The sequence below is a fragment of the Poromitra crassiceps genome, assembly GCF_964638095.1.
Source record: "Poromitra crassiceps genome assembly, chromosome: 18".
In the NCBI taxonomy this organism is placed as follows: Eukaryota; Metazoa; Chordata; class Actinopteri; order Beryciformes; family Melamphaidae; genus Poromitra; species Poromitra crassiceps.
This window is the reverse complement of record NC_139636.1, coordinates 14,802,538-14,829,347: the sequence shown is the minus strand read 5'-3', so window position 1 is coordinate 14,829,347 and position 26,810 is coordinate 14,802,538. Positions and strand designations below refer to the sequence as shown.

General features: G+C 44.0%; 1 protein-coding gene across 1 annotated transcript in view; it reads right to left on the bottom strand.

Moving 5' to 3' along the window:
• The window catches only part of LOC310792744 (serine/threonine-protein kinase WNK1-like), a 32,691-nt gene extending 6,186 nt beyond the window's left edge, over nucleotides 1-26,505 (bottom strand). The window contains exons 1-15 of the mRNA XM_083654477.1: nucleotides 25,635-26,505; nucleotides 11,257-11,429; nucleotides 10,799-11,019; nucleotides 8,955-9,112; nucleotides 4,903-4,991; nucleotides 4,567-4,786; nucleotides 4,277-4,378; nucleotides 3,724-4,126; nucleotides 3,463-3,617; nucleotides 3,219-3,305; nucleotides 2,952-2,987; nucleotides 2,257-2,382; nucleotides 1,486-1,562; nucleotides 1,232-1,394; nucleotides 1,031-1,147 (exon numbers count right to left, since the gene is read on the bottom strand). Coding sequence (XP_083510603.1) covers nucleotides 1,031-1,147; nucleotides 1,232-1,394; nucleotides 1,486-1,562; nucleotides 2,257-2,382; nucleotides 2,952-2,987; nucleotides 3,219-3,305; nucleotides 3,463-3,617; nucleotides 3,724-4,126; nucleotides 4,277-4,378; nucleotides 4,567-4,786; nucleotides 4,903-4,991; nucleotides 8,955-9,112; nucleotides 10,799-11,019; nucleotides 11,257-11,429; nucleotides 25,635-26,426 — 2,919 coding nt within the window. The 5' untranslated portion in view covers nucleotides 26,427-26,505. The remainder of the gene's footprint in view (nucleotides 1-1,030; nucleotides 1,148-1,231; nucleotides 1,395-1,485; nucleotides 1,563-2,256; nucleotides 2,383-2,951; nucleotides 2,988-3,218; nucleotides 3,306-3,462; nucleotides 3,618-3,723; nucleotides 4,127-4,276; nucleotides 4,379-4,566; nucleotides 4,787-4,902; nucleotides 4,992-8,954; nucleotides 9,113-10,798; nucleotides 11,020-11,256; nucleotides 11,430-25,634) is intronic.
• Between the last annotated feature and the right edge of the window lie 305 nt (nucleotides 26,506-26,810).

The window sequence follows — 26,810 nt, the reverse complement described above, 5'->3', positions numbered from 1 at the left end:
GCTTTTCAGAGCTAGTAGGAACAACATGGATTGTGCTGAGAAAGAACTCTACCAATCAACATCATCATTGGTAAGTAGCAAATAGGGCTAGAATTTAGAAAATGTGAACTATCCCTTTAATAACCGACTTTGAACCAATTGTGTAGAATAACTCGTATGTTGTGCGAGCATGTGTTTAGAAATAAAGCCGTGAGCAGAAATTTGTGGACTTGGCGATCACCTGTCGCAGCTCAGTCATATTGTGTGAAAAGCACAACACAAAGACACACGATTACAAGACAACAAGTTGTGTAATCTGAACAAAACAGCGACTGATGACTGATGACAATCGTCGTGTAGTGCAGTGGTTCTTTTTCATGTCAAGGACCCATAAACTGATACGAATTAAGACCAGGGACCCCCATTTGATACATTTTTGTCCCATACAGGGTTCTCCATCTACAGTCATAAGATTTTTGCTTATAATTCACCTTATGTTCCAACACAGGGGTCAGCCAGTTACTTCCTATTGTGTTTACACGTCCTGTGACAGTACATTTACTAGTGACCAGGTAACAGGAAGTCATAACACACCTGGGTCAAGTGGGCGGGGCTACATAAGGTGAATAGAAAGTGTATGAAACCCATGACTAAATGATTCCCTTTTTGGCTGGGGACCCCCTGGAACCCCTTTAAGGACCCCTGGGGGTCCCCGGACCCCACTCTGAGAACCACTGGTGTAGTGTGTCCCTGCTATTACTGTAATTGGATATAGTTCTGTGAACACTTTCCGTACTTTGTGTCTGAATATTAGTGCTGGGCATTGATATCTGTTTAGGTTACAGATATTGATATGGAAAACGTCCTTTTCACTTGTTTTTTATGTGTAAATTAATATTTTGGGGAATATGAAACTGAAAGGTTGGTACAAAAAATTGCAGGCATACAAGCAGGCTAACATGGGTTCTCTGAAGAATATTTAATTTACTGTGACAATTAGCCAGTAAATAGTTGTAAACCTTTTGCGAATAAACTGGAGAATCACTTTTACCATGATCTGTGCAATTTCCTCAGGATTATCACCGTCTAGGTCAAATTTGAAGGTCACCATCTTCCTGTTGTGCGTTTCTAGCTGGCACTCGGCCACTCTGTCTCCCATGTTAGAAATCTGAAAAAGATGTATTGTGTTAGAATACTACATCAGCAGAGCTTCAGAAAGAATATGAATGAAATCATCAGTCCAGGTCCGTACATTGAGAACATTCAGCTTGGCTTTAGTAGTCTTTTCATGGCGAGATCGGCTCCGTACGGATCGTCGCTGGTGTCGTTTGAGTGAGCGCCCCTCGTGTGGGCCTCCTGATGTAGAGGTTCCCTCATTGCCATCACTAAGACCTGAAGCGGCATCTGACAGGCAGCTGAAACAGACGTGGATCCTTTAAGTGAGATATCTGGCTGAGATGTGTGGTGCTGATGAAACTTGCCATTTTTAATGATGGGACTTCTAACCTTTCCACAGACGGCGGCACTAGTACAGGTCCTGCTGGCTGCTCCAAAGGTGCTGATTGAGGAACACTCACAGAGGCCTGAAACACAGACAGCATGAATAAAATACTTCATTACAACCAAACGGAAACTGCCATTATTATGGTTTGGGCATTAGAGTGGATTGAAATGAATGTGCTTTTGAGGGACTCAACACATATACCACAGGGAACAGGTACGTGTTGATACAAACAATCTTGTTATTATTACTACTGTAATTGCTACTGTTGTGTCAGCTAGATTTAGCTAGACATTTTCTGTGAAGTCCTCTGAGACATGCTTGTGAATTAGGGCTATACAAATAAACTTGACTTGACTTGACCTAACCCACACACATACACAACTGTTGTGTGCTCTGGAGAGTACCTGCAGAATAGAGAGGCATGTAGCCTGATACAGGAAGTATAGATGCTCTGCGTTGATTGGAGGAGACAGGATAGGAGGGCTTGGCTCATTGGCCCAAGACTAATAGTCATGCAGGAATAAGCAGCATGCACAGAAAAAAGAAAAGCATAGTACAATGTAGGAGTGAGTCCAGAGAAAAGAAGAAATGGGTTTAGAAGAAGCTTGAAAGTAAATAAATGGAGAGAGCCTAAACATTTGTGCTATACTGTAATATAATTTAACAAAACTATTAAATTCATGACTTAGGCAAGTGTACATGCAAGTATGTGCCTTAATATGCACATGACTTTGATCTTGCATCCGTATGAGCAACGTAGGTGTGTGTGTCACCTGTAGTTGCAGAGCTCCAGGTTGCGCCTGTGGTAGAGTACAGCTCGGAGGAGCAGCGCTGCTCTCTGGCTGCTGCTGCTGCTGCTGCAGGGGAACAGGCTGAGAGGATGGGGGCAACATCACCTGCTGGAAGGATGAAAGGGACAAAGATGGGCACAAACAAGAGAAAATACAGAAGGGTGTGGAGAGGAGAGAAAATGAACTTCAACAGACATCCATGTTGGAATCCATAGTACTTCTTGAAAACCATGTTCCTGTCTAAAGCATCCCTCCCCCTTTCCTTCACCCAGAGGCTTACTGTAAATCTTTCAAAGCTTTATACTGGCTCCACTCCAAAGCCACACACTTACCTGCTGGATAGCATAGCTACATAAATCACACCAGTTACCAACTTGGCAGTGTAGGTTATTAAGAGCATTGCTCACTGAACACTTAATGTCAATTCTATAGACATGTCCTTCACAGTGTATTTGCAAGCCTTATAATACTCTTGCATGAGATATTTTTCTACCTTCTGCCTACCACAACTGAATTAAGGCTTACAGAAAATCTAGAAACTGGCCAGAATGGCCGTGCCTCTGCCAAACAATACTATTGTTAGACAGCAACTTTATTTATTTTGGGCAAAACATGGCACCAGAGAGGCTGTGGGTGTAGTTAGAACAGGCAACAGGCATAAGGGACATTTTATCTACCTGAGGGGGAAGCGTTGGTTGGTAGTAACCTCCATACTATAAGAAACAAAACAACACAGGGTAAGAGAAGGGAAGTTGAAGAAGGAGCGAGAGAGAGAGAGAGAGAGAGAGAGAGAGAGAGAGAGAGAGAGAGAGAGAGAGAGAGAGAGAGAGAATAAGAGAATAGTGTGGAGGACTAGGGCTGGGGGGCTCCAACAAACTCAGCTGCTTTCAGGGAGGCAGCCCCAAGCTGAGCATATAGGCTTACAAGACTAGAGCACAATGTACCTGCTGAGGTGCCATTGGAGCAGACTGGCTGTTGGGAGCCACTGGGACAACTGCGGTCGGCTGGACACCTTGCATCTGGGGCTGGACCTTATGTACCACAGGAAGAAAAGCAGAGGACATGTAGAGAAGATGACAAAGAAGAAACTGAAAAGTAAATTGATGATAATGAAATTCTATGGGCATGAAAGAAGTATAGCCTATAAGTGATTGTATTCTTCAGTGCAACAATTGTCACATGACTCACCACCGGCATCTGCTGCTGTTGTAATTGGTCAGCTTGTGCCTGAGGGTATGACACCTGGGGCTGAAGCTGCTGACTGGGAGGAGTGCTGTAGGACATCACCGGCTGAGCTTCAGGGAGGACAGAGGAAACTGGTGGTCTGTCTGCCATTTGACAAGCTGTAAGAGGTGTGGGCAAAAGGCAAGAGGGGTACATTTGATGAGGGGTTGCTACGTGCACTCGCCTTCTAAAATCAATCAATCAAATATCATCTTTGATACAAACCTCCCCCAGCATGCTGTGGCTGTTGGTGCTGGTCAGCCTCAGGCTCCTCCGACTCCGGCTGGTTGGGAGCCACACTCTGACCTTGAACTGGAGCTGGGACTTGCCCATTCGACTGGGGGACGTAAGGGACGCCCTGTGCCATGCCAGTCGGCTGGGCGGAGGGAGGAGTGATGTAGTTGGAGGTTTGAAGGCTCTGCTGAGATGCAGGCAGAGGAGCCATCTGCTGGCTGTGGTTTTGGCTTGGTTGTGGTGGGACATATGGAGCAGGCTGTTGCACTGCCTGGGGTGTCGGCTGAGGGGCTTCCATGCTAGATTGCTGGCCTGGTTGCTGTTGCTGTTGTGATGGCAGTAATTGACCGTGCTGTTCTTCTTCTATCCTCCTCTTCTCCTGCTCCTCTCGGACCTTCAATTCAATCAAGGGCACATGTATTAATTCCTGAAGGAAACTTAGCACAATCGGCTGCATCCTCCTGCTGAGGTAGGGCTACAAGCGAAGCATGTGAACAAATAACCAGAAAATCTTTAGATGCCATTATGTTGAGCAAGCACACACCTGCTGCCGCTGTGCTCTCTTGCGCCTGATAAGGGATACCCTATCCTTTATGGCCTTGGCCATGGTCTTATGGTCACCGTCGCACACATAACCAGACTCAACCTGAAGCACAGAGATACAAGAATCACAACTCAGCAATGATTATACAGATTACATGAAGTTACAGCCCATTAGCTAATTTTCAACTTTTCTTTTGATATTTTGTCTTTACCAGTGCCACATATGTACTAGGTGTAGTTTTTTTTTTTATCTGAAGGTTTAATGACTGCAACATTTAAAGTTCAATTCACCATTTCCTGAGCCACATCTTCTGGCACATCCTTGCTGAGGTCAAAGGAAAACTCAATAGCTTCATTGTCTTTGTACTTTCCCTTGAGCTTCTTCACATCCTCAATTCTCAGCCACAACTTAATGGCCTCCATCTCGCCATCCTCCTCCTCTGCCAGCTCCACGCGCACCCCCGTCTCCTCCTGGAAGAAGGCATGGGTCAGAAGGTCCTTGATCAAGTACCTATGGAAAGGGAGACAGACAGTGAGCAAATGGAGAGAGACCCATGTAGGTGGTCCTACGTCGACCCTTTAAACTGTAGGTTTAAAGTAAAGTGTAACTGCATAAGATTTACAGACCTCTCATCCTTGTTCTGGCGAATACAACCCTCGATGATCTCCTTCACTTCAGGAATGGCCACCTTGTCGAAGCTGCCTGGCTTCACCCCCTACAGGAAACACAGAACAATGAATGAGAACAATGAATGAGAAAAGTTCTTCCAGCATTTTCTTAATTTGGATGCTATCCCATACCTTTTGATGTCTTGCCTTTTCTGACAGACACGTCAGTACTGCAAACATAATGCTGTCATAGCCCTGATGAGTGGACCCTTGAAATAAGCAGTCACTTTCTTTTAATAGTGACAGTTTTGATTTGGAACATGTCTCTCAAGACACATAATAGTGTATGTATAGTATGTGTATAGTTATAGTGCAATGGTTGGGTTGCTTCCATTCATTAAAATTGTATTTCCACACCAATCCAATCAATTCATGTTGGAAGTAAGATGTGTTCTCAGGCTGGAGGAGTTTGGACTGTACTAGTGTTTCAAGTAGTGGGGAGAGGAGGGTGGAGGACAACAGAGGAGGTCTGCTGGCGAGTGACTGATTGAGCCAATGGCAGCAGGAGACTGCCTGGCGCTACAGAAACATGAGGTCTGGCTGAGAGCTGTAATCTGTAATGGCAGTCTGAGTCTAGAGAGAGCAACAGTATATCTCCTCAAGGAGTACAACTGTCAAATCACAGTATGTGACACTCTAAATGTAGGCTCAACATCACAATAGCACTTCATGTTTGCAGAGTGAGTCAACAGTGTTTGGTGCTCTGTTCTAGATACTATTTGTGGCACTAATCTAGAGGGTTTAAAGCAGCTAGGGGGAACTTTCACTTTGTGTTGATTGTTGCAGCAGAAGAGAGTCTCCACCCGGTTGTCCGAGCCAAGCTAGCGTGCCTCACCAACTGTTTTATTTACTGCTGCATAAGGTTGACGTCACTGCTTCATCCACTGGCTGGAACATAAATTACAACCAGTTTCACACGGACCTAACACATCACGGATGCTATGCGCTATACTAGGGATGGGCATTTTGAATCAATTTCCATAATCGAAATTCGGGAAAATTAATTATCGATAATATATAATAATAATATATTTTTTAATATACTTTTTTTTTTTTTTACAAAATGCCTATGTGCGAAGCGCTATGAATCTCTTTTCAATCCGCCTGGTAATAGTGCTCCATGAGGGAAGCTCATAAGCTGGCTCAATCACATTGATCAGGTGTTGAAAACCGTTGCCCTCAACGATATGGGCAGCATATCCGTCTCGATGAGGTTGCAGACGGCCTGGGTGATCTTTTCCGCACGCCGGCCGAGGACGAGGCGCCTTCCTCGTTAACCAGGCTCGGATTTACGCTGTTCAAGTGGTGAAACATTGGCGTCTTAGCCGTGTTGTACTTATAAACGGCATCAAAGTTCTTGCAATGAACAATGTCTTTTAACTCGAAATGGTCGCACGCAAAACTTCACTTCGCTCGCTTTATTTCCTCATCTGGCTGAGTGCTGACAATGTGCTGTTGCTGTTCTCACCGCAGCCAGCCCAGTGAGACCACGCCCATAGGTGTTCTGTTCAGTTTTCTCTGTCTCAATAGTCCCATTGGCCCCTCACCTGGTTGCGACCACGTAGTGAAATCCAATCTTATAGTTTCAGCACATTTACGCCTATTTGATTTTATTAAAAAAATATATATAAAAATCGATAAAAAATCCACATGATCGAATCAATTCCTTAACGATCAATTATCGATTTTCGATTATTGATGAACATCCCTGCGCTATACCCTCACGAGGGGCATTTAGAAACACTATATAAAACAAAATTGAGAAGGGAGCTCCTTGAATTTTACAAAAGTAGTATTTAATCCCGAAGTAATATATTCGTGTACACAGCAGTGTTACAGACAGAATATATCTTCAAAGGGGTACACGGGCAAACAAAACGCTACGCGCGTTTCAACCACACTGGGTCTTCATCAGGCTGGAATAGCCTTGTTTCTGTGCTCCCTCAGAAACACTATATAGAAATCACCGGTCTCCTCGCTGATGGTCTAATTCGCTGATGGAGGTCAGATGAGTCAGTAGATAGACGGTTTCATAACCAGTTAAAAGTTCCCCGTAGCTGCTTTAATATTTAGCAGCCAAGTTAAAAATAAAAAACATCCTGTGTCCAATCATATGGGAAATGTCTAAATGTTTAATTTCGGTTAATGATAAGCCAGGGATATCAGTATAGATTAAGATTTATAGGCCCATAATGTGTAGATAAGACTCCTGGAACGGGTTCAACCTCTACATATCAATGAGACTGGTAGCAGATGATGAGTAATTGCAAGGACGTGACTCATATCAGAGACTATGCATTTCAACACTGAGCCAGTATGCAAATTTCAAAACAATGTACTTAACTGAACTGGGTATGTGTCAGGTGTCTGTTTCAAACAACACAGTCTATCAGGAAAAACCATCAGCCATCATACGTCTTTTCCATTGATTTCAGCAGGCAGTATGTCACTTCAGCCTACGCTTCAGGCGTACACTGAAGGAGCTTGTAATGTCTGACATGCTGCTGAAATAAATTCAGTGCCGTTTTTTTTCATGATAGAATTTGTTGTATGAATGTGTGCCGTGCATGCGGGAGTCTTTCTATCACAGTAGTTAGTTACTGGCCTTCCGGCATTAATAAGACTCAGTTATCAGCGGTTAGAAAAATGACAGGACTGTGCTAGCACACGCCCTTATCAGTCATCTATGCCTCAGGTCTACATGCTTAACACACATAGCATCAATCAGAAGGACAAAGCAAGAAAAACTGGATGAGGAGAGAGGGGAATGAGCTCCCTGGTGTTGAATTACAATGTTTTTTCACTCTTAAAGTCCAGCTGAAACGAAAAATGACTTTTTAACTATTTTAGATTAGATCTCTGCTCATAGTGTACCTATTTAACAACTAGGCATCTCTCGCACGCTACGTGCTGCTCGATTCCTAGGCTCGCCCGCTGCGTGGCCTCTCCCGCCCTGCGGCTCACTTGCTCTTATGCCGACTGATGAAGTCACAACTTCGCATCACTGATCATGACATCACAATTGCTCTTATCACTGATGATGTCACAATGCCTATGACATCATCAGTGATGTCACAATGGACAATTGCTCAAGTGACATCACTGATGACATCACTTCCGCGACAAAATTGAAACGGAGAACATTGCCCACATGCTCCCTTTTATAATAAAGATATGTGTGCAAAAGAAAAACACAAAAATCCAATTTCTTTGTATTTTTACATCAAACTTCAACCATGTTTTCTTCATTTGAAAAGAAATATACAGTGTGCTTACGTCAGCATGTACTACCCAATTTCAAACAATAATATCATGACATCCGACAGCAGTCAATCTTTAACTGTCATTCTCCGGGAATTGTGCCAGAGCTACCGTTAACGGTCTGATTTTTCTGCGGGGGGCAAAGGCAGCTCGAGGGGTACACCTGCCTGCAACGATAACGGGGGAGTTGAAGGGGGCGGGGGGGTGGGGGGGAAGTAATGTTAGTCCTCCACAACGGAATGGAGGCTAACGTTAGCGAGGCTAGCATCCAACTCATCGCTGTCGGACTATTTGTTTTGGTTTGTTCTGACGCATTTTTCAACGGTCCAATCAAACTCCCCAAACACTATGTCCCGCTCGAGCTGTTGTCCGATAAAATTGCCCCCAGCCTCTGGTCCCGCATACAGCCAACGTTTCACTCGGAAATACATCACGATAAGTTAATACTCTGGAAATGCCATTTCAGCTCGACTTTAAAAGGTATGGTTAACTTGGCTGGAGGGCAAACGGTAAAAGTAACGATCTGGGAGCTACAGGTATAAACCAAAGTTGAGAGGTGAAACAGAATAGCTGAAGACAGAAAGCGAGCGTAGGCTTCATAAAGAGGTGTAGGCAGAGAGGAGACTAGCAGTTGTGTTACGTGAATAGGAAATGACTCCAGGAGGGGGGACACTAGCCGTCTCAGCAAACAGGAAGGGGTGAAGGCAGGGTGCAAAGGGGTGACGCGGAGGGTTGAGAGGAACACTTACACTGGTAACTCTGCGGTAGATCTGTGCAGCATTCTGGCACTCTGAGTAAGGGTACTCTGAGGTGGCCATCTCCAGCATGCACATTCCAAAGGCATACACATCCACTGACTCGTCGTACTTCTCCTCATACATCTCAGGCGCCATGAACTCAGGGGTACCTTAAATCAAAACAACTATTCAGAACTCTCGAACTCCCTGACTGATTGAGTGGGCCTCTCACAACCCCATTTGCCCCTCTGCTCCTACAACCCGCGAGGGGTTGAGGAAGAGGAGGATGAGGAGGAAGAGTGACCAGCCTTGTTGACATCTCCTGGAGAGCAGAACCTGTGAGAGGAGAGGTGGAAGAAAGAGAGAAAAGAGAGAAGAGGGGGAGGAAAGCAAAAAAGGGACAGAAAACAAAAAAGGAGGGGGAAGCCGGGCTCAGTTAGACTGCAGAGAAAAAGGCACGTGTTTGTCTGTGTAAGACCTTGACATTTTGGCTCATAAGGTCTATGAGAGGGAGTCGATGTACAGAACACACTCATTAAAAAACGAGTTATTTACAGCCTTTCAATATCAGCTCAATAGCAAACCACCTGAGATAACACCCACGGCAGAATGCAGTTAATTCTGTTCAAAGAGATGCCAATGATCTTTGAATGAGAAATATGACTAGCTATGGAAGTAACTTGTGTCAAGACCTTAACCTTGCAACCAAATTAAAAAACGTACCCCTTTTAAAAAAAACTCACCTTTCGATGTGTGACTTACCGTCTCTCCTTGACCTGCAGAGGGACAGTGTTATGGTCAAGGCTGAGAGAAGCAGATCCCATAGCTAGTTACCGTGCTCAGCAGTGTGTGTCTGTACACCAACTTTGATCTATATAATGGATAACGTCTCCTTTCAATCTCAGGTCTTACACAGAAAAACTCTGTTTGATTATTTGAATTGAATTGTTTTTGAAATGGAGGTGTGTCACAGCACACTGTCAGACTTACCAGGCCCATAAAAGTTCATACTTACTCAATGAGCAGCAGTACCCTATTCTTTCCATACAGCAGAATGGGGCACAGCTGAAGCTAGAGCCTACATTTTAAAAACATACCCGAGAATGTCAAAGGAAAAAAAAAAGAAAAAGAAAAAGAAAAGAAAAAAAAAGAAAGGCAAAAGATTGGTAGAGAGAAAGGGGGGAGAACTCCCTGGACACAAAAGAGAGCAAAACGATTCTGTTGTCCTGAAATAAGTTATTTTAAAACACAGTAAGAGAGACGAACACTAGCAAAAAAACCTGTTGAGGCAAACCCGTAGAAAGAGATGTTAAACATTATGGCATAACTGGCAAACAGACCACATATTTCCAAACCACAGAACAAAGACCAGTCTAAGACAGAAGAAGGGCATACCTTTAGCCCTGGCCAGGTTAGCCTGCAAGTATAAGGCATGACATCTATTATTATAGTTATATTTAACAGTAAGATAAATTTGAGGCGCTACTTACTTTCAGTAGGTGCCTGGAAAAAAACAAACTTTGCCTTTTTTTTTTTGGAGAAACATAGAACAGAAGATTCTGCACAGTGACTAAACTTAGACTTGCTGTGTGAGTGCAAAGAGAGAAAGCCTTGCGGTCACCTGCCTACGACTGCCACAATGTTTGGCCTCCGTTTGAGCTGTGGTTTGAGAGACAGCTGAAACGCTGTGGTCTGTTTTTGAACCACACTGTCAGAAAAACAAGTCAAAAAGAAACTACCTCCTGTGAATACCACCGTTTTCAGTACAAACATCATACAGCAGCATGACCTTAGAAAAGGTACTGCCCCCACTGCGGGAATGGGAGCAGGGAGTAGTAGTGACTTTGGAGCCGTACCTATGACACTCTTGGCGAAGGACGCACGCTTAAGCGTGGCCAGTCCCAGGTCTCCGATCTTCACAGATCCCGTCGGGCCTGTGATGAAGATGTTGTCACACTTCAGGTCCCTGTGGATGATGGGAGGAGTCCGAGTGTGTAGGAAGTGGAGCCCCTTGAGGATTTGTCTACACCAGCTGCGCAGCACTTTGATCTTCATCACCTTGAACCGCTTCAGATATCTAAAGGAGTAAAACAAAGAACTCTAATCATCAGTTTCACATAACATCTTATGTCAAATTCAGTTTATTTGACAGAGATTGTGGGGTAAAGGAGGGAGAGGAAAAAAAAACATAATCATAATAATAATTGGGATTATAATTTTTCCGATAATTGTACAGGCCTAATGGACAATTATATGTATATGTCCCATATTCATGGATGTTTGTTAGGTGTGTGTTTTAGAGTTTGGGACTCACGTTTTGAGTGTGCCAGAAGTCATGAGTTCAGTGACCAGTACAATGCACTTTCTGCCTTTAGAGGGACCCTCCCACGAGTCATAAAATCGGACAATGTTGGGATGCTGCAGTCCCTTCAACATGCCCGCTTCCTCCTTGAAGCGCTGCCGCTCCGTCTTGGACAGTTTACGATCCTGCAGGGGACAGAAGGAAAACATTTGATTATTTCCAAGTAACAGGTACCACCGCTATAGTGCTATTTATATGCAGAACAATTAAGAGTAATAAAGAGGTTCTAATTACTGGGATTTGGGTTTAGTTTCAATATTAATAACAGCAGACAAGCTGACCTGAACTGAACGTGAAAAACCTGTCAGTTATCATCTGAATGTGTCCACTGGTTAAAAAAAAAAAAAAAAAAAAAAAAAGGCTGCTATTTTAATCTACCGTAAATTCCGGACTATAAGGCGCACCGGTGTATAAGCCGCACCTTCAAAGTTGACTATTTTTTTCTTATATAAGCCGCACCGGACTATAAGCTGCGGGTGTTTTAATGGTATTTTTTTTTTTTTTTTTACAGTGCACACAGTGTCCGCGGTGTGGTGAAAAGAGGGCAAGAGAGGAAATTAAAACAGAAGTGGATTTATAGTTAGAAAGAGTGCTAAAGAAGAGAGAATTCCGTTTTTTATTTTTTTATTTTAGTTACTCACAGTACTATTGACCAGTCCAACTCAAAAGATATTCGGCAGTTTCACTTTGAGCTCTTGTTCCGCCGCTGTCCATCAATGGTTATGACGAGTCTCGCTGGGTACAGTACGCCAAAGCGATATCCATTGACTTTAACCTTTTCGATGATGCTGTTGTATGTTGCGCGTTTCTGTTGCACCAACGCGGAGAGGTCCTGCCGGACGAAAAAGCGCGTACCCTCCCAGGTGAGGGGCTTCTTCCCCGCAGCCTGGAGGATGAGTTGACGGTCGGGCCAGCGGAGTAGGCAGATGAAGATGGCCCTCGGTGGCAGGCCGGGGTCTGGACGTGGCCGAGGCGCCCGGTGTGCCCTGTCCACCTCTGGTGGTTTCTCGCCTTCCTTCAGGTCCAGGATGTAACACAGGATTTTGCCACGAAAGCGTCCATGTCACCAATCTCAGCTCCCTCTTTTACATTGATCAGGCGAATGTTATTTCTTTTACTCCTGCTGATTAAGTCATCAACCTGCGTGTGCAGGGTTTCGATTTGTTTTTGCATTTTATCCACTTTCGGACTCACTGTGTTGTTTTTGTCCTCCAGTGCGCTGATGCGCTTTTCCGCATTAGAAACTCTGTTCACGGTTGCCTTATTTTTTTTAGTGATTGAGTGGATGGACTTCTGCACGTTTTCAAACTTGTTTTCAAGCTGCTCAAACCTCTGAGCGATGTCGGACTTAATCGATAGTGTTTCACGGAGTAAAAGTTTAGCCCAAGCCGTGTATCTCCAGCCTCCAGCAGGTGAGTCATTTCCTCATTCATGGCGGTGATTGCTTCGTCTTTTTCTTTCTGCTTACCTGTGTTGTGTTATGTTATGTTGTTATGTTGTTAAAAGAGGGCAAGAGAGGAAATTAAAACAGAAGTGGATTTATAGTTAGAAAGAGTGCTAAAAAAGAGAGTTTTTTTTTTTTTTTTTTTGAAAAAATCCATAGATAAGCCGCACCGTTATATAAGCCGCAGGGGCCAAAAAAGGCCAAAAAACGGGAAAAAAGCCGCGGCTTATAGTCCGGAATTTACGGTACATGCTTCTTGACTCTCCAGTTTTGAGCAAGAGAGAAGCAGACTACCTTAAGGTTTGACATTTCATTAAAATGCCTTTAACCAGTTCATCATACAGGGCAAGTGCAATATACAGTGTCTTCACCACACGAAGATGCATGCATGCATCCTCAGACATAGTGTGGGGAGAAGGACGTGGCTGTCCTGTTTTCTCTGGCGCAGGCCTGTGAAATGAGAGGAATGTGTCTGGCTTTGGCCTACTTTCCCAAAAGGAAAGCCGAGCGGAGAAAGAGCCACATTATAACGGAAAGGGAGAGAACACTAGCAGAGAATAGGCAAAACAAATGCACAATAGAGAGCCAAAGTGAACGTCACTTCCTGCTTCAGCAGCACTGTACCAGGGATTTTCATCCGCCATTTATTTTCCCATAGACATTTCGTAAAATGCTTATAAAAATAGTTTTACTTGGTCAAACCAAACGGTTCAGCTATATTTAGAATCGGGAGAGACCATAGAACATTTCACTCGAACCAAAACTAAAAAAAACAGTGAATAAATATTTTTCTTGTCCCAATTTCCCCCCGGGGATCATTAAAGTCTTTCTGATTCTGATTCTGATTCTTTAAATCCGGAATCTTTTAATGTTTTGGTCCGAGTTATGTGGTCTCTCCTGATTCTAAATATATCTGAACCGTTTGGTTTGAACAAGTAAAACTATTTTTATAAACATTTTACGAAATGTCTATGGGAAAATAAATGGCGGATGAAATTCTCTGGTACAGTGCTGAAGCAGGAAGTGACTTTGACTCCATAAGTCAGGTCTTCAAAACTAACTATCCTCTTCACAAATAGGGATGCACCGATCCACATTTTTTCACTTCCGATCCGATTCCGATACCTGAATTTGGATATCTGCCGATACCGATATTTTGCCGATACCAATATTTTTCTTGAATATACAGTATAGGCAAAGATTTGGCCAATTAAAGATTTTTTTTTTAAATATACCTTGCAAAAAGCAGACAAAATTAAGAAAATATACAAGGCAAAGAAGGATACTATTATACATGGGCAAATTACGGCCCGCGCTGGAATTGCAAAAAATAAAAAATAAAAATAAAAATCCCCGATTCCGATCCGATTCGGAATTAGTGCCAATATCGGCACCCGATACCGATATTGGATCGGATCGGCCCCATCCCTATTCACAAAGTAACCTCTTTCCTATTTACTACAAAACATGGGCTGCCGCTGCACTCATCTCAGTTACAAGCTACTCCGAGACAAACGGCTACTGGTATGAGGTTGACGGCAAAAACTATTACATTGTTGTTACTCAGTTCACTAAAGCCTAACATCTAAACAGAGCTTTCCATATTTGATAAGGGTCGACAAAATGCCTGGCAACTGCAGGGTTTAACAATGAATCATCGCAACCTAAACGCAAACCTGATAGCATTGTCTGTCGGCTGGGATTTAACACTCCATAAACTGACCGGTACAAAAATAATAATGGCAATAACACCTGTTAGATGTAGCTCTATGTATTAACACACATGTTTCTGTGTACAGTCATCTTCCCTTCCACTCTTCTCAAGTTGCCTGAGCAATTCCTGGTGTGACCTACATTTGCACCAGGACTTACTACAGAGCAGCCAACCCGCCAGTCAAACCAAGCCCAGTGAAAGTCCCCCAGCCAAAGACACCGCTACGCAGCCAGAGGAAAACCTAACTTCAACCAGAGACCTGGCAACTGGCCAAGTTGTCCAGGAAATTCTGCCCATTGTGAGTGGAGAGCAAGTGTGTGTGTGTGTGTGTGTGTGTGTGTGTGTGTGAGAGAGAGAGAGAGAGAGAGAGAGTGAGTGAGTGTGTGAGAGTGAGTGAGTGTGTGAGAAAGATGGAAAACTTTCCATTGACTGACAGAGTATTTTGAGGTTATACGTCGTTGAATGTTTGCAAATCCTCGGGGCCAGCTTAGGGCAGTCAAACGGATGAGTGGAGGGGAAACGTGGAGTCAATTTGGAGGAAAGGGGAAGACAGAATGAGGGAGCAGAGCAGGGGGGTGACGGGGCAAGTTAAGGAGGATCTACCATGCCACGCACGTGGGCCAACTGACCTACTTTGCACAGCATTTAGCTAATAGGGCCAGTGGTTCCCCTTTCTCTTTCTGCACACCATGTGGAAACAGTCACGCAAAACATCCGCGGCAGCATTCTTAGCCACAAGCCCGGGGTCTACTCTGGAATTGGGGTGGGGTGGTCATGGTAGCCCCCCCCCCCCCCCCCCCCCCCCCCCAACCCAACCCAACCCACCAGAGGCACACAGCCAACTTGCTCCCTAGTTGATGCAAAACTAATGCCTTGTCTACTACAAGTAAATATTAGTTGTCAAACCAGTGGCTCATTTTAGGGAGATTTAAATTTCATGTAAACCTTTTGTCAATTATTTTGGCCAGTGAAATATTATGTGCAAGTGACTGAGCCAGATCAGTGTTTCCCAGTATTTGGGGCTCATCAGTGGTCCCAAAATAACAAGCCAAGGGTCCAAGTTAATGGTATGGTGGGTTGATTGATTCACTGGTCGACACAAGTACCACCAAACCCCTTTTCAGAGACCGGAAAAACCCTGCCATGACATCGACGAGGTCTGCTTCTAATCTCCAAAGCAAAAGCCAACTGCCCTGGTCTGGTCTGAACAGAGAAAGTCTTTGACCTCCTGTGAGTTAGTTCACTAGTGGATCAGATGAGAGTTCAGTACACACACACACACACAACACTAAAAGCTCACGTGAAAGGCCTTATCGCTAAGCCTGCAACTCTGGCCTAGTAAACACTCACGTGTGTAAAGGCTTATATTTGGACACGGTCACAATTGAAAAATAATAATAAATCGTGTTGAGTTTATTTTTCCCATAAGGATAATAAATGAACCATGTCTAACAGTATCTCTAATATGAATCACTTTAAAGAGTCAGCACTGTGCCTAATCGCATATCTCTTCATGAGACACAATTCATAAAGTCCACAGGAGCCAGCGTCTCAACTCGCCCGTGCTTCCAGGAATTTACAATCTTACAATCACAAGACCCACGTCACACTGGCTCCCATTGAATGTCACTTGAAAGAGCTCTTTGGCCCGTGTCACGTGACGTCCTGCCCCGACTATGACTGGCAGCAGTGCCTGGCAGCCTCTGGTACACTCACAGATCCTGAAATAAATATCCGTCATTACCATTTGGACAATCCACCAAAGACTAACTCTCACTGCCCTCTCATTTTTTCCCCTCTATTTCATTTCATTTCCTTTAAATAAATAGGAAACAAGAAGACTGACAGAATTCTTTGAATTGGGAAATTAACAGTTGAAGAATGAAGGGCAAGAAGGCAGAGGGAGGGGAAGCATAAGGAGGCAATGCCTTGCAGACTTGTGCCAACTGCCAACATCATCTAAATGCCATTTTGAGGGCGGGGCTATAGAAGCGTATAAAATAGACAATCCAAGCTGGTGGCTGCAGATGAGTCAGAGCAGCTCCGTCTGACACAATGAGTCAGCTCATTCAATGGCTGTGTTGGCACTACTGCCTGTGCCACATGTCATGCCCTGTGGCTGGCTACCACGAGCCACTGCCCTTGTGGAGTCTCTGAATGTGACAAAGTAAGAGAGAGAGAGTGCATGGGAAAAAAATATGCTGATGTGTAAGAGGACAAATAGTACAAATGTATGAGAGTGAGTGACGGAGAAGTCTTCAATTTGATGTTTTACTGTCACATAAATCAGCCTAAGACTCAACCCTTTGAATTCCTAACCCAGTCTGCAGAGTCAGCACAGTAGCTAGCTATTCTGGCAGGCAGTTTTAAACCTCATTTCAAAATCATATGAAAATCAAAAACATTTTTGACTGAACTATTTTTCTTTTTTTTACTGGTGGCCACTGGCCAGGTTGTGCAGCGAAGCTTGTTTGCACCCCGCACTTATTGATACTCATTGGTTCGGTTCTTTATCCATTTCTAAATAATTGCTTTAAAAATGATATATTGTAAAAAAGAAGAAGAATAAATTCAGTATTCAGAACAAGATTAGAATGTATTTATATTTTAAATATAACTAAATGCTTCTAAGCATCAACAGTAACTTTTTACAACAGCAAAGTCACGAAATAATTGCTTTAAAAAAATATATTATATTAGTCCATTAACTTTCAGAAGAGAGATGAGCTGCGTTATCTCTTCAGACCGAGCGAGCGGGATCCCAGCGTCTGCGGGTTGACTCGGTATCAACCATGTCATTGGAGTGTGGCTAACATGTTAGCAGTGCTGCTAGCAAGCACCAGCAGTTTGCCGTCCTTGTAGGTTAACTTGCAGGTTTAACTCCACATGCCTGTGCTGAACGTGGTTACACAATGCTCTGGTCGAGTGGTTATATGCCAGTTTTTATCTGACACAGCCTACAATTCCATTTTTATTACCAAATTCCATGATTCCGTCAGCCCCAAAAGGGCCCCCTTTTGCGGAAATCATATGGCTCTCTACTACACCCTCTCAGCAAGCTAATACGTAGGCTAATTGTAAGCATTGCCTATTCAAAGCAGGGGGGTGTTAAACAAGCTATTCAGGTTCAAGCCTGACCCTAAAGGCACAAACGATAGATTAGATGTTTGAATGATGATCAATGCCCAACAATGGGTGACGTGACCATTTCATAAACGTGCATCCCTTCTCGGTACGGTCGGTGTCATCCCAGCATGCACATTCCAGAATTAGGCTACAACGGTTTCAAAGAGTGTGTAGGATACATGTTTTGAGGGAAGCCAGCAAATTGACTCAGGATTAGAAGCAGGGACCTCCGGTGTGGCAAACATGGACTTTACCAAGTTTTAACTCCAAATAATGCAGCAGATGGGCACATATAGAGTATGTATAGCTGCGTCGCACAATGATACATGTGCAGTACACATTTTTTGGGGAGTGACCGATACATGATAAATGTATCATGTATCATGATAAATCATGATAAAAAATGATACAAAACATGGGTAGAGGAGACAGCTACCAACTCTCACAGAGCACCATGTTTGTTTAGGGGGGCGAGAGCTGTGGTCTCTCGACTCTCAGAACATAATCTAAACAACCAAACAGCCTGTGGTGTTTTTCACCTACTGAGAACATCCTGCTTCCAGGCAAAGGCCATCAATAACGCAATGCCCCCAAAAATAGACTGAGTGAGACAGGCTGTGGTCATGCCAGGGGGCTGGCTCTGCCAGGTCCCTGCTCTGAAGATGACACCGAGCCTGGGGCGAGGAGGGCTACATGGAGCCCACACATTGGTTGGGATCTGGATCATGGCGGATAGACCCAGAATTAGGGATGCACCGATTGCCATTTTCTTGGCCGATTCCGATTTCCGATTTTTGAATAGTCTGACTTGCCGATACCGATTTTTGCCGATTCCGATTTTTTTTTCTAAAAACAACAATTGACAGCTTACACAAACGTTTTTGTAACTTTGTTTAAAAATTAAGATTCATAGAACAATTCTTACATCTAATGGGGATCCAAATAAACAAATAAACAATTCTTATCATTTGCATGAAGTAGGACCTTCTCACTCAAACACTCAAAATAAAAGTGTTCCAGGTTAGGCTACTGGACAGAGCTTTTTTGTGCAAATACAATGAATACAAAAATTAAATTAAATCCAATAGCCTATATCCCACAGCTATCATGCATTTACTTTTCCAAAAGAAAACAGGTGCAACAGAACATCAAAATGATCCATGGACAAGGAGTTTATAGACTGGCTCCAGACCAGTCCTCTTGAGTAGAGGGGAAATGAGTTTATGAGTTACAGTAACGATCTTCAGTCTGAATATCAGGCGGAGTTTACACACAGTCCGAAGTTTGGTATGCGTATTTTTATCTGCCATCCGAAAAAATATCGTCACGCACAGAAAACGTTGCACACTTGTGAGTCCGATGCATTTTTATTATTATGTCCGTCGTTCTCATGTCGTTCTATTTGCAATACGAAACAAATAGTCTCTCCTGTATCCACGTCACGTTACAACATGACTTGACAGGCTGAGGCAGCAGCGCTGATGTGGAATGGAAAAGCAGGTCGGGGAATGGTTATCATACTGGACACAATGCTCGCGTTCACCTCGCCAAGCCGGCTGTGCGCGGTGGCGGGTTGCTGGAGCACCGCTTCCCGGGGAGAGAGAGCAGAGAGAGAGGGGCCAGTGAGGTGAAGCGAGCCGCTCTGACTGGACTCCAGCCGAGCGGGACTCGGCCGCATCTCTGTCTCCACGGCTTATTTTCGACTTGCATGTGTGACAAACTGCGAGCTTTGTCTACTTCACTGACGGTGAAAAAAATCCACAACGAGGAAGGTATGCTGGCGTGTGTGGTGTGGTGGCTGGGTGCCTGTCTCGGTGCTTTGGGGTGCGCGCACGTCATGTGAAAATCGGCTCACAGATCGGCTATTTAGAGTGACCGGAACAGATCACCGATCGAGGCCGATCACGTGAAAATCGGCCATTTCCGGTCACGTGCCGATCGATCGGTGCATCCCTACCCAGAATCCATGAAGTAGGGATTTTTGTGGCCGATACAAACATAATTCCCCCCCACCAATATGCAGTCATCTTGAAAGAATGTTCGTACAAATGCAGGCTCAAAACAGGTCATGCTTTTCAGACTTATTGTTTTTAAAACAAAATGCCATGTTAATTGTTGCTAATCTAACAGTTGTATTGACACACTCCTAGAATAAAAGGTCTCAGAATTGCTACATCCACAATAGTCCAAATATCGGCCGATACCAACAATCCCTACGAAGCAGGCATGTTAAGACATAAACCAGTTTCCCCAATCAATAACAGTTTCCTAGTAAAATATTCCCCAAATGCTAGAACTTCTAGCATCAACTAAGTTTTTTCGGCCCAGGCCCATGGAGCAATCATGGAGCAACCAGGTGACCTCATGCGACATCACCGATGAAATCATCACCGTTTCAACAGCCCAAGTTTGGCACTGATGACATCATCACCGATGACATCATCACAGTTATCCATTCCTGACTGAATGAAGCAGGCTGCGCACGTAATTGTGTGTGGTGTCCAATACAGCTGGTGTTTTCCTGCTTTATTTCAGAGACTCCTGTGCCCAGTGCAGACTGCAGACATCATCACCAGCAGAGATGATCAGGTCATATCAAGCAAAAGAAAGGATCACTTCTGCTGACAGAAAATAACACCATGCTTCTCATGTACTCATGGCTGACAGAAGCTCCAGTGAGCTATGAAACTAGTTCAGCTCGCTGAAGGCAAGGAACTCACACATCTGTTTAACTAGGCCGCATTAGAGTTTACATTAAATCCATGCTTTTACGTGACACCACAACAAAAACACATAAGGAAGCCGCTCCCCAATCACTGCCTCTTTTGATGAATTAAGAAGCTTCTTCACACAGAGGTGATATCACTTCAGATTTTTGATAACGGAGTTACAACCACATGGTGAAAAAGCTCTTGCAAGCCTAGAAACATCTAATCTGGTTGAAGCAACATGCCTAACAATAAGAGGTCGGAGAAGGCTTCATGACCCCCGTGGTCACTTCCCTAAAGCCATAAATAACAAATGGGATGGCTTTCAGTCAGATGGAGATAACATCTAACCTCCAGAAGTAAAGCGTACAGGTCAGAAGCAATACAATCAATGCAAATCAAAGCACTGACACACTGTGACTCACATCAGTCATGTACTCACACATGGTGATCGTCATAAAGTGATGGTACAGAGACTGACTGTGAATCAGTGAAACATATCAGTTGTTTCCCATATTATTATGTTCATATTTGGGTAGCCCACCCGGGTAAATTAACAGCAGTACAATATGTACACCATGATTTCAACAGGGAATGGCAACCAATCCTAACAATCCATTTTAGGGGTACTGAAGCACAAATGTTGACTTTTTTTCTCCCCGGGCCCAAGCATGAGTGTCTGGTGAAGAAAAATAACCAGTGAATATTCAAAATGTTACAGTATCTCTTAAGATTATAGCAATCATGAAAGCCAGCATGTTAAGACTCAAGCAAGTTCTATTTTGTTAAGACTACTTGGGCATGGCCCTGCCACTCCCAGCAGATGCCGGCAGCCAGCTGGACAAGCAGCAGCTTCTAAGGTATGCCGCAGCTCTCGTCCTCATCTTTCGACACTTTGCCAGGAAGGAGGGAGGTGGGGGAGACGGAGAGCGGAGATGACACGGTTGGCTGAAGATGGGTGAGTGAGCAAGAAAGGGGAGGCTCCGAAATGTATTCCTCTCCGTTTTCCCCCCCTGCTTCCCCTGTGCGGTGACCTACTTATTGTTTAAACATGCCTGCATGCAACGCCAGATCCACAACAAATGGGAGTGGGTTTTTGTGGGTGGCTGGAAAGGGTTGGCTGCCTAAAAATTCGTAACACTATTGTGGACAGATGGCGTCCAGATTGAATGTGCCAGGGCCATTTCCATTAAAACTTGATTATACATTGAACTTTATTATGGTCTTAACAAGATTAAGGGAGTTTATGAGGGGAAACCTGTCGAACGTGTTTCATTGCCATACATGCAAGCCCTGCTGCTGCGTACCAGCTGACGGTGAGCACACACACAAGTGACAACCAGGTCCATTTACTGCTGCATCGCTGATTATAGAATCAACAGCAAAAACGACTACCAAGAAGACCTTCAGTGCCCGAGTCTCTTTCTTTATCTGTGTTTACTTTGGTTTGTCAAATCAATCATGACTAGAACTGTTTACAAGGTCAAAGCCAGCCAAAATGAGATCATGTTTTTAGTTTACCAGAAAAATACGGATCTACACAATCATTCAGCATCCAGACATTAGATTATCCAAATTAGAATGTATTATTTGATTTGATTGGTTGATTTAGCGGGGCAGTACTAAAGGGGGAAAGGCTATATAGAAGGCTGTGTGTAAATCTATTGTATGGAGGCTCTAATGTGTCAGCTCGTGGTAACTCTTTAAAAAGTAACAAGCTTAGGCCAAGGGATTTGTAAGAACAACAGTTGTGGAAGTATACATTGACTCAGGGGTAACTATAAAGTTTCAAACACTTCACTACCTCTTAACCCTTTCATTGACTCATTAACACCTCTACTAAAATAACAGGATATAAAGCCCTGCTCCTGTCAAACATTGAAACACAAGTCCTATTTAGACACAATTTGTTTTCAGGGCAACGTGTGTAATGCAATGGTAACACTACAGGACATTCGTAGTATTATGTAAAAGGGACAGCTCACCCTAAAATCCAAAATACATATTTTTCCTCGTACCTGTAGTGCTATTTAACCATCTATATCGTTTTGGGATAGTTGCCTGAGCTTTGGAGATATCGGCAGGAGAGATGCCTACCTTCTCTCCAATACAATGGAACTGGATGGCACTCGGCTTGTAGTGCACAAAGCACCAAAGAAATACATTTGAAAAACTCAACAGCATTGTCTCTTTCCAGAAATCATGACTCGGTTACTCAAGATAATGCACAGACTTTGTTGTGAGCAGTTTCATGTAGGAACTATTTTCTTTTGCAGTCTCATGTAGGAACTAGCTAGCAGCTAGCGGCTGTAGTTCGGTCAAAAGGAAATAGTTCCTCCATGAAACTGCTCATAACAAGGTCTGTGGATTATCTTGAGTAACGGGGTCATGATTTCAGGAAAGAGGAATTGCTGTTGAGTTTTTCAAATGTATTTCTTTGGCACTTTGAGCACCACAAGCCGAGTGCCATCCAGTTCCATTGTATTGGAGAGAAGGCAGAAACTCTGCGGCCGATATCTCCAAAACTCAAAACACAAAACGATATAGATGGAGAAATAGCACCCCAGGTGAGAGGGAAAATATGTATTTTGGATTTTAGGGTGAGCTGTTCCTTTAATCAGACTATTGTCTACCACGCATGATTGAAGTGGAGCCGTGTCGTCATAGTTTTGACCAAAATTTTGTTTTGCCACTTGACGGTAAGGGGAGCATATCAAAGAATTCCACTCTGGGATCTGGTTTCACTTTGGTGTTTTCACGCCCCAATAACGCCGTTGCCATGTAAATGGAAGGCCCCAATCGCAACAAAAAGTTTGTTAACTTTCCAGAGCAGCGAACATTCCCCCAGCTCTTATGAGTAGAATGTAGCACTACACAGTGATCATGGGACAGCTTTAACAACCATGTGAGAGGGGATTTCAGCTTCTTAAGTGTAGTTGACCAGATTTTAAGCATGAGGCTCTCGTGAGTTGACAGGGGAGAGATGGATTGAAGCACATTCTTCCCTGCTCACATATATCAGTCAACGAGGAAGTTAACTGCAGAAACGCCGGAGTCAGGTTACATGTAAAGGACCATAAAGGCCTACATGATATAACACAACCCATGTGACCATAAGAATAGGCATAAAAAAGCCAGTGGCATTATCTGTGGGTTATGCATCCATCCAAATGTAAAAAACCCCCAGTGCAAGTTTCCACAAGCTAAGAATGTTGGGTTCAATATGGTTTTGAGCTTCTCTTGCCTTTTCAGGAAGCCTCGTGAAACCACAGGAATACTTTTCTTCGGTCCAAGAAAGTACAACTCAACCAATACCACAAAGTACGCGTGCATCTTGCACAATGTTGCATCTACCTTTAGCAGTAGATGAAAAGACAAGTTTTCAACAAGTAATTCACATAACCTTCATAACTTGAAACAATGCCAAACCAGGCAGCCTCCTGTGTCTACTACAATAATTAAAAAATATTGATAAATTAAAAATATGTATATCAGCCAATCAGTGCAGTGTAGACATTACAACGATCAGCCAATCAGTGCAGTGTAGACAACAAATGACTGGTAGTGTGCTACTATGCGAGCATCAGCATTAAAGAGATACTCAACACTTTTTCCAATTTTTTTCTGCTGAAAATCAATATATATCGGAAATTAGCTGTGTTCTTGAGGAATCCAGGTCTAATAGAGGTAGGAAAGGAGAGACTGGCAGTAAAGGGAGAAAGGCTTAAAAAGGGAGGTCGTTAAAGAAGACAGTACAGTCATATAGAAACAATGTGAGGGGAGAGAAAGGGGGAAGGAGATGAGGTAGAGACAAGAAACAGGTCTTGGCAGGCCAGCCTGCTGCACTTCTCAGAGGAGATGAGAGATTCCTCCGTCAAGAATCTGACCCATTTTAGGTTCACACAAGCATTCAGAGCAGGCATGCAGTGAGCGTGCGCCAGATTGTGTGTGTGCGAGGGGGAGGGGCACGTGTCTGTAATCTCCACATTGTCCTGAGCCCGTGTGCGCATGTGCAGCTCTGCCCTGTGTGTCCTGCCGTATGAGGCCTCTCGTCACTTATGACAGGCTGACAAGCCTGACGGAGAAAGCAAACATGCATACTGTGAATTAGGTCAAACCTTGCTGTGGGCCATGTTGCTGTTGTTACTGGACGGTCAGCAGAGCTACCCGAGCTTCACGAGCTTGTTGGACAGAATCACAAACTATTGCTCTAAAGGAGCTCCAAAGCAACACCACAGGCTTCTCACTACAGACACTGTATTCAGACATAATAGCAAATGCAATAGGTTCAGAAATGTACTTTGAGAATACCATTAGCCTAATGCTCAATGGATTCATTAATAGATTAAACATGGATTAAACATAGTGCAAAAGCTTTCAATGGGGATCTCAATGCAAAGCGATCTACCTACCTACTACATCGACCAGAGTAACTGAATCATTACATTTTCTGTTGCTGCATACATTCACCTCTGTAACTACAAATGATTCTTCTGTCTTATAATCCTACTACCCTTACTGGCCAAAGATATCACAACCTCAACACTCCTTCTCACCTCTGCTTCACAAATATCTGGTGAGTTATAAGTTGTCTTTGGTTTATTATTATGCATTTATATTTCAAATAGCATATATTGTCCTCTGCTAGTGTGAAAGTAGAGTATGTAAATTCGCCATCGTGAGTACATAAATGGTGGCAATGCTATCCCAAAAAAATCTTAGAAGAAACACCATACTTGTGATTGTGAAACTGGTCCAAGGTAGTTTCCTGGTTGTCATTTGTGTTAGGTATTCATTGATCATACAAACTGGTTTTATAAACTACCCTATATATACATTTAGATAACGTCTTATTTAGCCTTTTGCCTTCCTTAGGAAATACTTCTGTCTTGCCAACCAATGCGCACTGAGCAGGACACAGTTCGACACACAATAAAAATAAAAATAAAGCAAAATGGGGAAATGGGGATTTTTGTTGCTGCTCTCTTCGGACAAGAGCGAAGTGAAACAATCAAAAGTGATAAGCTGGTCATGTGTCTGTGGCTCAGGTAATGGTAAGGAAGGAACTTATTTTGTTTTGGCTCTACCCCATCGGGCTTATGTCTGGTAAAGCCTGAACAAAGTAGATGTTGTGGACATTCAAGACATCAAGAGAAAACAACAAATCACTGAATAAAAAGGGCCCAAGTGGATGGACATTATCTCAGTTGTTAGTTCACCAAATCAGTGCACATTAAGGCACTAAAGGCAAAAAGCAAACAGATCTACGGTACTTGAGTGATGGGTGAGGCAGAAAGGAAAGTAGCTTTGAGAATACATGATTATGCTAATTTCATACCTGCAGCTCACACCAGGCCACCTCCACTGTCGTCTCGGTGTCCAAGCCCTTGTAGACCGTCTTAAAGGAACCACGTCCGATTTCAATATCAAACTTCAGGAAACGCCCGTCCGGTGATGTTCCCACTGCTTTGGTCTCTGCCTCCTCAATGTCTTCTTGCACTTTTTTCTCAATCTGTCTTTGCTCAGCCTCTGCTCGTGCCTTGGCAGTGTCCTTATCTTCTTCCTCCCCATCTCCTTCCTCTCCCTCACGATGTGCCTTCACTCCAGTGGTGCTCTCAGGTTCAGGCAATTCTACAGCTAAGCATGGTGCTGAGCGGGCTGCCACCACCACCTCTCCATCACAGATGTCTTGTACTACGGCGGGCTTCTGCTCTGATGGCACCACAACCACATCCACCTTTGCTACTTCTCTGTCTCTTCCTCCTCCATTCCTTACAGACTTCTCAGTCTGAGCTACACCGGCTGGTTCAGCCCGTGGCACATGAGCAGCAGCGGCCTGCTGCCTCTGGGGCCCAACTTCATGCAACTGAACCCGTTGGGGTGCGAGGACCGGGATCTTGCTGGGTAAAGGGAGGTCCAACGCCGTGGCATTGGAGTCGCTGATGACGCTGCGGCGTAAGAAGCGGTGTTCGGGGTTACACCGGTCACGCTCCATGGTGTGGTGCCGGCGTCTCACCTCCGGCGGCATTCGCTCACCCACCATGGAGTCTGAACCAGACCCAGTGCCGTTTCCACTCTTCGCAGGGGGAGCCAGGAACTTCACCATTTTGTCGTTGGGCTTTTCCGACATCCCACCACCCACACCAAGAGTGAGCAGGTACAATTACTGACAAGTTAAAATTATGGATACTTCCACATTCGCCATACAGACTCAGATAAGCAGGATCAATCTGTGCTTTAAAAAGCAAAATGTCTCGCACCTCCTTCTACTTGCCGCTGGCTGTTTCCTTATTGCTCAAAGTGATGACATCTAGTGCAGAAAGTCTAGGCGTAGGGTGGGAGGTGTTCTTTTGTCAATGGAAAAAGATGGAACACAACAGCAGAACAGAGAGTACTGATGTTGACACACAAGTCTCTCTAAATCTACACCATCCATCCTGTAAGATACAGGGTACAGCTTCTATCAAGCATAAGGAATCACTGGTATGGGAAGAAGATGCAATGCCTACTCCAG